A 12,084-nucleotide genomic window follows, 5' to 3' on the forward strand; every position below is an offset into this window, starting at 1 on the left:
TATACACAGTAAGGATATATGATTTACATCTGTTGTATAAAGTCTATAGATATTTCTATTTGAGTATGAGTTTAGATCTGAGGAAGAAGATGCTCAGTAGTGTTTGGAATATGAGGGTTTTGATCTCTGTCTTTTCACTTATCCCAGGGATATACTTTAGTTGAGTATGAAACATACAAGGAAGCCCAGGCTGCTATGGAGGGACTCAATGGCCAGGATTTGATGGGACAGCCGATCAGTGTGGACTGGTGTTTTGTTCGGGGTCCGCCAAAGGGCAAGAGGAGGTAAAGTGGAGAGGGCAAACTATCTTGGTGAAGGGAACATGAGCAGAACAGAATAAGGACATTGTATTATGTTCCTGATGGACCCTTCCTTTTCCCTAGAGGTGGCCGAAGACGCAGCAGGAGTCCAGACAGGAGGCGGCGCTGACAGGTCCTCTGTTGTCCAGATGTTCTCTCCAGAGATTCTCTTTGACCATGCAGCCTTGGAGAAATAGGGCTGAGGTGGAACTCACTGTTTATATTTAATCTCTTATCCTACTTAGTGGGTTTTTTTTTTTTGAATTATGAATAAATGTCCCATTTTTTGTTTTGTACATTTAAAATTACTTTCCTTTTCTAACATTGCAAGCTCTGAAGCATTATTTACAGTAAGGTAGTATGGGTCACTATGAGGATACTTCTAAGGACTCAATTCTGTGTGAATTTCTACATTAGATATCTCAAGTCTCAGAGTCAAAGTATTTCTTTTTCTTAGAAGCTAAGAGAGCAGGGGTAGAAGTGAGGTGTTATAAAAGCTTAGTTACTTTGTTCCTGTATACTCTGTCTGAGCAAATGGATGTTATAGGAATGTCTCTTGTTTCTCCTGTCCTTTCTGTTGCCACATTTGTTTGTACTTCCAGCTGTCTAAGGGTTTGCATTTCCTGTCAGGGCATTCTCTCAGAATCTTTTTTCCTTAGAAGAGTCTATACTGAGTTCTTGGTGCCTTCTTTGACAGCCAAGGATAAAGGCCCCATAGAAGAGAGGATACAGAGGAGCATTGAGAAGGCCGAAAAGGAAAAGGATGTGGCTGAGGCTGAGGCTGGGGGGGGACTTCATTTAGCATGGTGGGAGAGAACCAGTACCACAGGCCCAGTAGGTAATAAGGTGTCCGGCAGAAGACGAAGGTCAGCAAGACCAGCAGGGCCAGTCGCAGGGCCTGCAGACGTACACAGGAGCGGTTGTCTAAGGAGCGGCGGAGGGCAAATTCACTGGCAGGGGCTGGGATTTTAGAAAACATACTCAAATTCAGAATCACTCAGTTTCTGAATTGAGTGTAGGGTGAACAGATGAATAGGCAGAGATGATGAGCTGGAGCTCTCCTGATACAGGGAAGAGGATATGACAAATAGGTGGTAATGCTGCAAATCCTCTTCTTCCCCAACTGGGAATATATGCTCTCCCCCCCGCCTCAGGGATTATGACAGACATGCTGGAGAAGAGGTTTTGATTGAGGTGTGGTGTTCTATGAAGCTACTAAGTCTACTTGAAGACTTGATGGTGTCTAAGACTAAAGCAGAATACTAATCACCTTTCTCCTTAATCCTTGCCCAGCTAACTCAGCTTCAGAGGGTGGCTAGAGGCTGGTTAGAATTGAAGGCATTTAGAAAATACTGGCAGCATCAGGTACTGGGGTATGGTTATGATACCATTTTTGGTTTGATAGCTGTCAGGCTAGAAGCAGTAGTTTTTAGGGTATGGATTGGGGCCCAAGGATTGTAGTCTCACCATAGTTCCCCTTCCTTGTCTGGAGACCGGACACACTACTGAGGACATGGGCTATAGCAGATGGTCATGGCTGTCAGTGGCAGCAGAAAGAGGCAGCAGAAGGTGAAGAGGTTATAGGTGATCTCTTGCCATCAAAGCTGCCTTTGGTGACACACTGAGTGAAGGGGACTGGGCCAGCTTGGTGGACAGTGTGGAACAGGAACAGCTAGAGAGGAGTTTGAGGACTATTAGAACTGGTCCCTCTTCACCCTTCCCTCCAGTCACACAATTCTAATTCATCCTTCCTTCTGTGCAGAGCTGTGTAGTGCTGCGTCCATCCATAGTGCCATATTTAAAAGGTTAAAAACTTGAGAATTCCTATCTTCCCCTTAGGCTATGTAGCTAATCATTTAAGTTTGTTAAATCCTGGGACTTAAGGAATCTTGCCTTCTCAAGTACCATTCTAAAGTCCATTGCACTTTGCAAAAGAATATTTCTGCCACCTCACCAACATTTTTAGCTGAAATGATTTTTCTGATGTGTCTAAATCTGTGGAAGAATTTTTGTATAAAATGGGTGCTGCTAAAATTTCAGGCCATTTTGCAGCCACTCTGTGAAGTGACCTTTAGTAAATAGTCTTATGTACAATAACTATAACAGTGAAACAATATTAATAAAATTTAACATTTTCCAAATGCTGTTGGCTGCTCCTCCCCCGTTTTGGTAACTTGTTGAGTTTGGGGTTTGAATCTTAGAATATTTTTCAGTTTAGAGCTTCAGGGTTAGTACCTTGGTTCAGGTAAGGCAGATTGAGTCACTGTTTGATAAAAGGCAAGCCTAGTGGATGTCAGGTTCCTAGAGCTAAGGCATTGGGAAAGTGATTTCAGCAGGCCTGAGGGACTTTTAGGAAAGGTGAATAGTATCAGCCACAGACATACAGGTTTATAAACGCAAGCTTGGAGATATGATCAGCTACTCTTGAGCTAGCTGGGAAGTGGTCTTTCTTGTTCCCCTGTCTTGGTTCCATTTATTTCTGGGGTTTTGTTTGGTGGTTTGGTTGTTTTGCACTGTACCTAGATACAGCTGACAAATTGTGAAAAGCAGTTTAAAATAGGCAAGGCTCCTGGACTTAAGAGCTTGGTCTGTAGCCCTGTTTCTTCTCTTCCTTCCCCCTATTATATGCAATTTTCCACCTACCACAGAAACCTTCCTTTCTACTAGTGATATTTAGAAACTTGAGCCTTCAAAGGTAATTTGTAACCACTCCAGTACTCCTTCACTACACTAACACCACAGTTATAAAAAGGTTGGTTTTTTTTTTTTTAATTGACCTATTAGTCCTTGGAGCAGTATTAACATTTTAAATACAACATATGGGCAATGTAGAATTTATACAAGAGGATGGTAATTTGGAACCAAAAATAGCACCTTTTGCACATGTAATGTCATCAGTTTGCCATTGAAGCAGATGGAGATTGCAGTTGTCAGAATGTAAGAAAGGATAAAACTATACAATATCTTGTGGCTCGTTAGTTTCAAGTGATTTAGCCAAAGTCCTATAGCTAGAGTTAGTAGTAGAGCCTAGACTCAGAAAAAACAGAACAACGAAAGCAGGCTTCTAACCTCCCAGTCCACATCTAAAACTTGCTTCATATAAACTAATACCTTTTGCACTGAGGAAGCAGTGCTGCTTTTTAATGCTTTGGGTAGCAGAGGTCCTGTTTGCAACATTGTTGGAAGCACTATTTTTTGTCTTAGAACTAGAATCAGACTAACTTTGTAGTTACATTTCTAATATTTGAGGATTTAAGGATCAATTTTTAAATCTGATTCTATAATGCATTATCATTCTAGAGCCCCTTCTAGATAATATCCTAATCCTGGTCCCCAAGACGCTGCTCTACTTCCCTTCAGAGGGTGGTGGTGATTTTGATTTTGGTCTTATAGGAATTGCTTCATATTTTGTTTTCTTCCCCTAAATTTCTAGTTCATTGTCAATATTTGAGATTTGATAACTGGTACTCAAGTCCAGATGCTCCGTTTTCTTTCTAGTTTTCATAATAAAGCTAGAGTGAAAAAATACAAATCTTTGTCACTCTCCACCTTCTACCTTGATGACTCTCCACCGCCCTCAGGATAAAGTACAAGCTGAATATCTGTAATCTGGCTCTTCCTTCCCATCCAGGCTCATTACCCATTTGTCTAGCCCTCAACTTTAGCTGCAACCACTTTGATTCCTCTACCTTCCACCCTCCCCAGCATTCCTTCTGCTTTTTTTAAAAATTTTTTTAAAATTTTTATTTATTTATGATAGTCACAGAGAGAGAGAGGCAGAGACATAGGCACAGGGAGAAGCAGGCTCCATGCACCGGGAGCCTGACATGGGATTCGATTCCGGGTCTCTAGGATCGCGCCCTGGGCCAAAGGCAGGTGCTAAACCACTGCGCCACCCAGGGATCCCCATTCCTTCTGCTTTAACTTGTCTGACACCTCTCTCATTTTAACAATCAATTTTAACGTCTTTGAGAAGTTTTCCCTGACCAAGAGTGGGTGAAACATCCTCAGTGTTCTTTAGCCCCTTATGCTTACTTTTAGCATAATGCTTGACTGCATGCTGTACTATAATTGGACACTAACATGTCTTTTGCACTAAGTCTAAGTTTACTGAAGGCAGGTCTTTGCTGCTCAATCCTTGATAGAGCATTTGAATGTACCTGGGGTGATGTACATTATTTATTGAATGGAAGAGTGAATTTCCACAGAGTTTTAACCAAAGCCCCTGATTTCACTGTCTTTATAGGCCTTCATAAATGTTTAATCCCTAGAGTTTTCTGCAATGGTCTCCTGAAGAAGATGGAACTGGGAGGATGCAAAAAGATGGGAGCCAAGCATAGCAAAACAAAGTTAAAGAGGCATAGACTGGCTGCCTGAGTGGCTCAGTCGGTTAAGCGTTTGCATAGCTAGGGGGGCTGTTGTTTTTTTAAGATTTTATTTATGCATGAGAGAGGCAGAGACAGAGGCAGAGGGAGAAGCAGGCTCCTTATAGGGAGCCTGATGCAGAGCTCCATCCCTGGACCCAGGATCACGACCTGAGCCAAAGGCAGATGCTCAACTGCTGAGCTACCCAGGCAGGTGTACCCGTACCCGCACCTGGGGTACTGCTTTTAAGAGGTAGGCTCTTAATAGAGCTACAGATTAACATGCAGTGATCTTAATTTGCAAAACAGAGGCTCTCTGAGGATTAATCAGTGAACACTGGCCAAACACACTCCTTGACTCCAGACACTCCTGTGTACCCAAATTCTTGTCCAGTCTAGGCTTGAGTCCCAAGAAGTCACTCACCTGGGGCAAGGTGAGCAGGAAACTAAGTCCCCAGGCCGTCCCCAGAAGTTTCCTTCCAGCTGAGCGGGGTCCAAGTGGGTGGAGTACAGCCTCCTGGTGGTCGAGTCCAATGACCACTGGCAGAAAAGCTGCAGCATATGTGGCCATTAGTTTCAGAAACCTGAGTGTCCGACAAGCGATGTCCCCAGCCAGCCACTGGACAGTGGTATTCCAAATGGCATCTAGGGCCATAACCACAAAAGTGACTAGTGAGTCTGCAGCTGCAAAGTGGGCAAAGAGTTGTATGTGGGAGGGGCAGAGATGACTGGGTTGTGGCCGGGTCACTGACCACAGGGTGGCCAGGTTCGCTCCAGCTGAAGAAATGAACAGCACAATGGTCACTCCCACTCGGACCTTGGCACAGCTGAGAAGGTGGGCAGCTCTGAGCCCTCCACCTCTACTCCCTATCCTGCCCAGACCTCCTCCCCCGCTGCTAACCCCTGAGGGGTGCCATTGCCTGCACACATGGTGACCTGGAAGGGAAAGGGATGGGAGGATGAGATATAAGTATGAAGAGGTTAGCTTTGTCCACTGATTCTTCGTCCTCCTTATTAGGATCTTTGGTCCACTAAAGCTTCTGTCTCCGGGGACTCCATCTATATCCTGGAGGTCACATGCCCAACTGTCAGGGTCCTGCAGCGAACAGGGATCTGGTACTGGCTTCTACCTCCACAGACTTCTTTGGCCCCTAGAGCCGCAGCGCGTGTGCGTGTGTGTTTGGGGCTGGGGGGGCGTGTCTTGGAAGCTTCCGGGGGTCAATCCCGTTCCAGCCGCGGAGGATAGATGCTGCTGTGCCTTCTTGCCCCGCCCCTACACCTGCAAGCCCCGCCCCCGGTCCAGAATATTTAAAGAATGTACCGCCGGAGGAGGCGTGCTTCGGAAATGGAGGCCATCCAATACGAGTATATTCTGACAGAGACACGCTCCAAAACGCCGGTGGTGGTTGAGAGACCAACGCTTCTCGTTCTGAAATTCCGAGGCCGGCCTCTCTCGCTCTCTTTCCTGGCGATATTCGTCCCTCGCGAGACACCGTTGATCGTCCAGGAAGCGTGACGAGGGGCGGGAAGTGGGGCGGAAGTGAGGCGGGAGCTACGGAGCCGGGGCTGTCGCTGTCATGGACGCCTGGGTTCGCTTCAGTGCTCAGAGCCAGGCTCGGGAGCGGCTGTGTAGGTGCGGCCCGAACACGGGTGGGGGTGGGGACAGAAGAAGATCCTCGTGAGGCGAGGTCCGTTCACACTACGGGGGTCAAAAAGGGTCAGCTCAGGCTACGGGGGCCCGGACGGACCGCCAGGCGCGGATCTGAGCGGGTCGGGAGATGATTCGTTTCTGCTCTGCCGAGAAATGGGGAAACTGAGGCACGAGTGGGCCAGCGGGGAGGCCGCTCAGCGCTGCCATGTCCATATGAGACCAAGACCTTACTCACTGGGCGGTGGTGGCGTGAGGGGCATTCTCCCCGCGATGGGTAGCCAGGCTCTACCCCCAGAGCTGACCGGCTCCAGGTTCCCTGGTCCCCTCATGCTGCTGTCATCCGGGAACTCCTCTGCCTCCGCCCTGTTTTCCGATCTCGATTCTGCCAAAGGGCCTTGAAAGCCCCTGGTTCACCTGTTCTGAAGAGTAATCTGCTCTCCACCTGCCCCCACTCCCTCAGTATCCCGTCCGTGCTCACCCTGCTGTGCCTGTGATGGACCCTCTGCTGCCGTCGCGGTCCCCTTCAGACTTCATCATCGCCAGATCTCTTAGTTTCTCAACTACAAGTAGTGCCCCTCAACCCCTTCTCTAGGCGCCTTTCTATCCTTACGCCTTCCCTTCCCCTGGCCTGAGGGAGAAACAGTAAGAGATGGGCATAATGAGGAGAAAAGGGGATGGCCTCAAACTGGGGAAAAGGGAAGTCAGTTCTTTCCTTTTGGAAGACAATTTTGAGAGGAGGTTAGGGACGTCTCCACCTGACCTTGCTGGCCTCTCCTCCAGGGCCGCCCAGTATGCCTGCTCCCTTCTTGGCCATGCACTGCAGAAACACGGGGCCAGTCCTGAGTTACAGAAACAAATTCGACAATTGGAGGGTCATCTGAGCCTAGGAAGAAAGCGTAAGTAACCGTGCTTTTGCTTTTATTACTGCATCCCCAGCTATTCTTCCTAGTCCTTTCTTCCCATTGTTGACCTTCTCTGTCAGTTCTTCCCCCTCTTTCAGCTCTGCACTTACCCTCTGCATGCCTCTTGATTGAGAGAAGAGAGCAGGGGTAAGAGACTAATGAAGGATTGGAGAGAATGGGGCAAGTTTGAGAAAACCAAACTGGGATATAAATTAACTAAAATTTGAAGAAAAAAATATTTTTGAACTGTTTTTTTCTTTTTTAAAAAAATTGTAATTATTGTTTCTGTCACTTGCTGGACTTTCACCTACTTGTTTCCTCTTTCTCTGCGTCTCACTCTATTTGCCTCTACTTCCAAATCTTTGCTTCTCCTTGGTAATCTCCACAAGTTCTACGCCTGGGTAACTCAGCAGATGCCCTTGAGTCAGCCAAACGAGCTGTGCACTTATCAGATGTTGTCCTGAGATTCTGCATCACTGTTAGTCACCTCAATCGAGCCTTGTACTTCGCCTGTGACAATGTCCTGTGGGCTGGAAAATCTGGACTAGCCCCTCGCGTGGATCAGGAGAAGTGGGCCCAGCGTTCATTCAGGTTTGATATCCTTTTATCCTACAAGACCTTTTGTATTTCTCATACTGTATAGCTTGCCTTTTATGAGAGAAAGATCTTTCAGGGTCTTCCCAGAATATACACATCTTAATCACTTGGCTTCCGGTCTTCATTTAGATTTTAAACTACCAGAGAATAGTGAATGGAGGCAGATGGAAAACAGATGCCCTTCCATGATGAATGACTAAGATTGGGCAAGATAAGACATTATATTGCTTTAAATCTGCTATCTATGCCACAGGTTATGCCTCTCACTGCTTGCTCATTCATTCATTCTAAAAATATTTAGGAGGCGCTTACTATGAGTCAGGGAATAAAGCACAGAGTCAGATATGGTTCCCACTCTCACTAAGCTTCTGGTCTACTGGGGGAGTCATATTAAGACACTCACCAAACCAGGTATTTGTGGAAATGTACAGGGTGTTATAAGATATATAACAAGGAGAGCTGATTTTGATTGAAAGGTCAAAACTTCTGAAAACTCTTTGAGAAGTAATGTATTATTTTATTTTTTAAAAAAGGTTTTATTTATTCATGAGAGACACAGAGAAAGAGGCAGAAACGTTGGCAGAGGGAGAAGCAGACTCCCTGTAGGGAGCCTGATGTGAGACTCGGTCCGGGCACTTCAGGATCACACCATGAACCAAAGGCAGACACTCAACCACTGAACCACCCAGGCATCCCTGAGAAGTAACGTTTTCATTCAGACTTGAAGTCTAAATAGAAGTTAGTCAAAGCAAACAGCAGCAGAGAAGACCTTCTCAAACAGAAGATAGCCCATTCTAAGGCTTTAAACCAAAAAAGATTTTGTGGAATTAGAGAAAGAGAAAGAAAGCCAGCATGTTGGAGAGTATTGAGTGAAGGGCATAAGTTTAAACTGGAGATATGGACGGGACCAGATCGTTCATGCAAGGCCTCTTAGGCAATGTAGGATTTTTGGGTTAGTTTTGTTTAAATTTTATCCTAAGTACAATGGGTTCTGAATAGGGATGTGACATGATTCAGATTGTGTTTAAAGAACATCTCTCTTGCTGCAGTGGAAAATGGATTGCAGTAGGGCAAAAGAGGAGATACCCTAATATGGCAAGAGATGTTGTTGGCTTGGACTAAGGCACCACCGAGACACCCCTAAATTTCATTTTAAATGGGATAGGAAGAAAGCCGTGGAGAGTTTAGAAGGGGAGTAATGGTGTGATTCACTATGTGAAATTAGATTGTTGGGGGATAGGGGACAAGAGTGGCCATGGAGAGACCAATCAAATAACTAAAGCAGTAGTTCGAGTAAGAGGTGCTGGTGGCTGAGACTGTGCTGGTGTGGTATAAGAGAAATGTGATTGGATTCAGGAGGTGTTTTTTGAGGTAGGACAATTATATTGAGTTCAGACCACTATTGTCAGAGTGGACTTAAAAAAACATAGATTGTTGGCATGCCTGGGTAGCTCAGTCAGTTTAGCATCCGACTCTTGGTTTCGGCTCAGGTCTTGATCTCCTGGTTGGTTAATTGGTTGTGGGATCGAGCCCCTTCCTCCTCTACCTCAGACTCCGTACTTAGTGCAAGTCTGCTTCAGATTCTTTCTCTCTCGGGCAGCCTGGATGGCTCAGCGGTTTAGTGCCGCCTTCAGCCCAGGGCATGATCCTGGAGACCCAGGATTGAGTCCCGCGTCGGGATCCCTGCATGGAGCCTGCTTCTCCCTCTGCCTGTGTCTCTGCCTCTCTCTCTCTCTCTTTTTCTCTCTCTCTCTCTGTCTCTCATGAATAAATAAAATCTTTAAAAAAAAAAAAAAAGATTCTTTTTCTCTCTCTTAAATAAATAAAATCTTTAAAACAACAATAGCATAGACTGTTTAATGGTTTGTTTTTTAAGTAGGCTCCATGCCCAGTGTGGGGCCTGAACCCAGGACCCTGAGATCAAGACCTAAACTGAGACCAAGAGTTGCACACTTAACTGACTGAGCCACCCAGGCGCCTTGTTTGCTTGTTTTTTTAAGTAATCTTTACACACAGTTTGGGACTTAAACTCATTACTCAAAGATGAAGAGTTGCTTTACTGACTGAGCCAGCCAGGTGTCCCAAACATAGACTGTTCTTAAGGAATTAATAAGTCTAACACATCTAACAAGTTGCTTAACACTTCTGGGCCTCACTTTTTGTTTATGTTTGTTTTAACAAAAAGATGGGATTTAAAAGATCTACAATGTGTTCCAGTCTCTGAAACCACTGAAGCTTGTTCTCCGAAAACATTTCCATCATTACATTATCGTTCAGGTTGAATGTGTGTGTGCTAATGGGTTGCCAAGCGGACAAGTGAAATTTGAGGTTGTTCTTGGAAGGTTTGATGATGCTCATGATTTTAAGCCAGGACCTTAAGGTACATGTAAATGCAGATTAGTTATAGAAAGCTGGGAAGACATTCCTAATAGTGGGTAATAGCACTTACTGCTGGTGTTTTAATGTATAATTCCTTTGCACCATGGGGGGAAAATGTTTAAGTGTTCTGTTTGATGTGCTAAGTGGCTATATGTGCCTTTACTGATTTTCCTGGCCTGTTTGTCTCAGGTACTATCTGTTTTCCCTCATCATGAATTTGAGCCGTGATGCTTATGAAATTCGCCTACTGATGGAACAAGAGTCTTCAGCTTATGGCCGGCGGCTGAAGGGCTCTGGAGGAGGAGCCATGGGAGGAACTGAAACTGCAGGACCTGGGGGTCCAGGGACTCCAGGAGGAGGTTTGCCTCAACTAGCTCTTAAGCTACAGCTCCGAGTCCTGCTCTTAGCTCGGGTTCTTCGAGGTCATCCCCCACTTCTGCTGGATGTGGTCAGAAATGCCTGTGATCTTTTCATTCCACTGGACAAACTAGGCCTCTGGCGCTGTGGCCCTGGGATTGTGGGGCTTTGTGGCCTCGTGTCCTCCATCCTGTCTATTCTTACCCTAATCTGCCCTTGGCTACGACTCAAGCCCTGATATTCTGGTACAAGATAAGGAGGGGATCTGAATTGGTAAGATGGAATCTTAGATCATCCCAAGTGCACCAGCCTCATTCTAATTGTACTCATTGGTTAAAGTTAAAATCCCAAGATTTAGGGGTAGAGGGAGGAGCTTTGGGGAAGGTGAGGTGAAGAACAGGGACTTGTGAAATCAATGGGATGATTCTAACATTTGGATCTTCTGGAGCTTTTGTTTTTTCCTCCTTCATTGCAATGTCTTTGTCTCCCTTGACCCCTTTTACTTTGTGTCTCTTAAGTCTATTTAAGATTCTGTCTCTGCATTTTTTTTTAATCTTCTCTATTTGCTGTCCTAGGAATTTAATCAGCAGAATTACTTTTTTGATAGGGAAGGTAGAAGGTGTGGTCTGTAAAGTTCTAACTGCTGTTTTCTTTCTCCTCACAAAGGTGACTTGTGGCAGATTTACCCCTTCCGATGCCACCAAATCATAATTTTAGAGACTCTGTGTCCCAGTGGACTCTCTCCTCATGCACCAGAGATGATTTGGTACTTCCTCCTTTATGTCTACCTCACCAGCCTCCCTCCTGACTTGGCCCTTTTCCCTCTACTCACATCTGCAGATTTCTGCTTACACTTTTATTTCAGGGCTTTATTCCCGAGCCTGTTCTCACCCTTTCCTTGCCTATCCAGAAGGATGCTGTGTCTAGCATCTTGCTGTAAATATTGTACAGTGATTCTGTGTAAATAGCTGTGGCCACGCCCACAATGAAGAGCAAGCCTTCCAGGTCAGCACATTAAAGATCAGTTTGCTCATCGATGTTTGGTTTGGTCCTGTGTGTTCTGGTCATTAGAGGTCTCTAATTCCTGTTACAGGGTGTGGGTTCTCCATGGGATTAGCCAGTAGTATCATCACCCACAGGCTTTTATTGAGCACCTACACTATGCAGGGCATAATACTAAGAGGTAGCGATACAATAAGCTAAGAAGCTCCGTGGTCCCAACTTTAGAAGTTATAGTCTAGTTAAGAAGATGGGGTCTAGGGACGCCTAGGCGGCTCAGTGGTTGAGTATCTGCCTTTGGCTCAAGGCATGATCCTGGGATTGAGTCCCATGTTGGGCTCTCTACATGGAGCCTGCTTCTCCCTCTGCCTTTGTCTCTGCCTCTGTCTCTCTGTGTCTCTCATGAATAAATAAATAAATAAATAAATAAATAAATAAATAAATAAATAAATAAATATTTTTTAAAAAGAATAAATAAATAAAATCTTAAAAAAAAAGAAGATGGGGTCTAATAATTCAAGTAATTCTACGGATTC

General features: G+C 45.2%; 2 protein-coding genes and 1 long non-coding RNA gene across 6 annotated transcripts in view; 2 read left to right on the top strand and 1 right to left on the bottom strand.

Moving 5' to 3' along the window:
• Nucleotides 1–2,440, top strand: part of RBM8A (RNA binding motif protein 8A) — a 3,536-nt gene extending 1,096 nt beyond the window's left edge. For both annotated transcript variants that reach the window (XM_072769417.1, XM_072769419.1), the window contains exons 5-6: nucleotides 148–284; nucleotides 384–2,440. In XM_072769417.1, the coding sequence (XP_072625518.1) occupies nucleotides 148–284; nucleotides 384–429 (183 nt within the window). In that variant the 3' untranslated portion in view covers nucleotides 430–2,440. The remainder of the gene's footprint in view (nucleotides 1–147; nucleotides 285–383) is intronic.
• Nucleotides 168–6,438, bottom strand: LOC140601011 (uncharacterized). The gene is made up of 2 exons (XR_012004071.1): nucleotides 5,985–6,438; nucleotides 168–5,215 (listed from the first exon to the last, which is right to left on the bottom strand). It is a non-coding gene; the product is annotated as an uncharacterized lncRNA (long non-coding RNA).
• Nucleotides 6,000–11,586, top strand: PEX11B (peroxisomal biogenesis factor 11 beta). Of its 3 annotated transcripts, XM_072769415.1 has the most exons (5): nucleotides 6,000–6,296; nucleotides 7,095–7,210; nucleotides 7,606–7,807; nucleotides 10,382–10,822; nucleotides 11,216–11,586. In XM_072769415.1, the coding sequence occupies exons 1-4, from the start codon at nucleotides 6,241–6,243 to the stop codon at nucleotides 10,785–10,787; spliced, it is 780 nt and encodes a 259-aa protein (XP_072625516.1). In that variant the 5' UTR covers nucleotides 6,000–6,240; the 3' UTR covers nucleotides 10,788–10,822; nucleotides 11,216–11,586. The 3 variants fall into 3 exon arrangements, with proteins under 3 accessions (XP_072625516.1, XP_072625515.1, XP_072625517.1); XM_072769414.1 differs by having other exon boundaries at nucleotides 6,001–6,296; nucleotides 10,382–11,586; XM_072769416.1 differs by lacking the exon at nucleotides 6,000–6,296 and adding an exon at nucleotides 6,358–6,481 and having other exon boundaries at nucleotides 10,382–11,586.
• Nucleotides 11,587–12,084: the final 498 nt, after the last annotated feature.

This window comes from Canis lupus, chromosome 12, assembly GCF_048164855.1.
Source record: "Canis lupus baileyi chromosome 12, mCanLup2.hap1, whole genome shotgun sequence".
Lineage (NCBI taxonomy): Eukaryota > Metazoa > Chordata > Mammalia > Carnivora > Canidae > Canis > Canis lupus.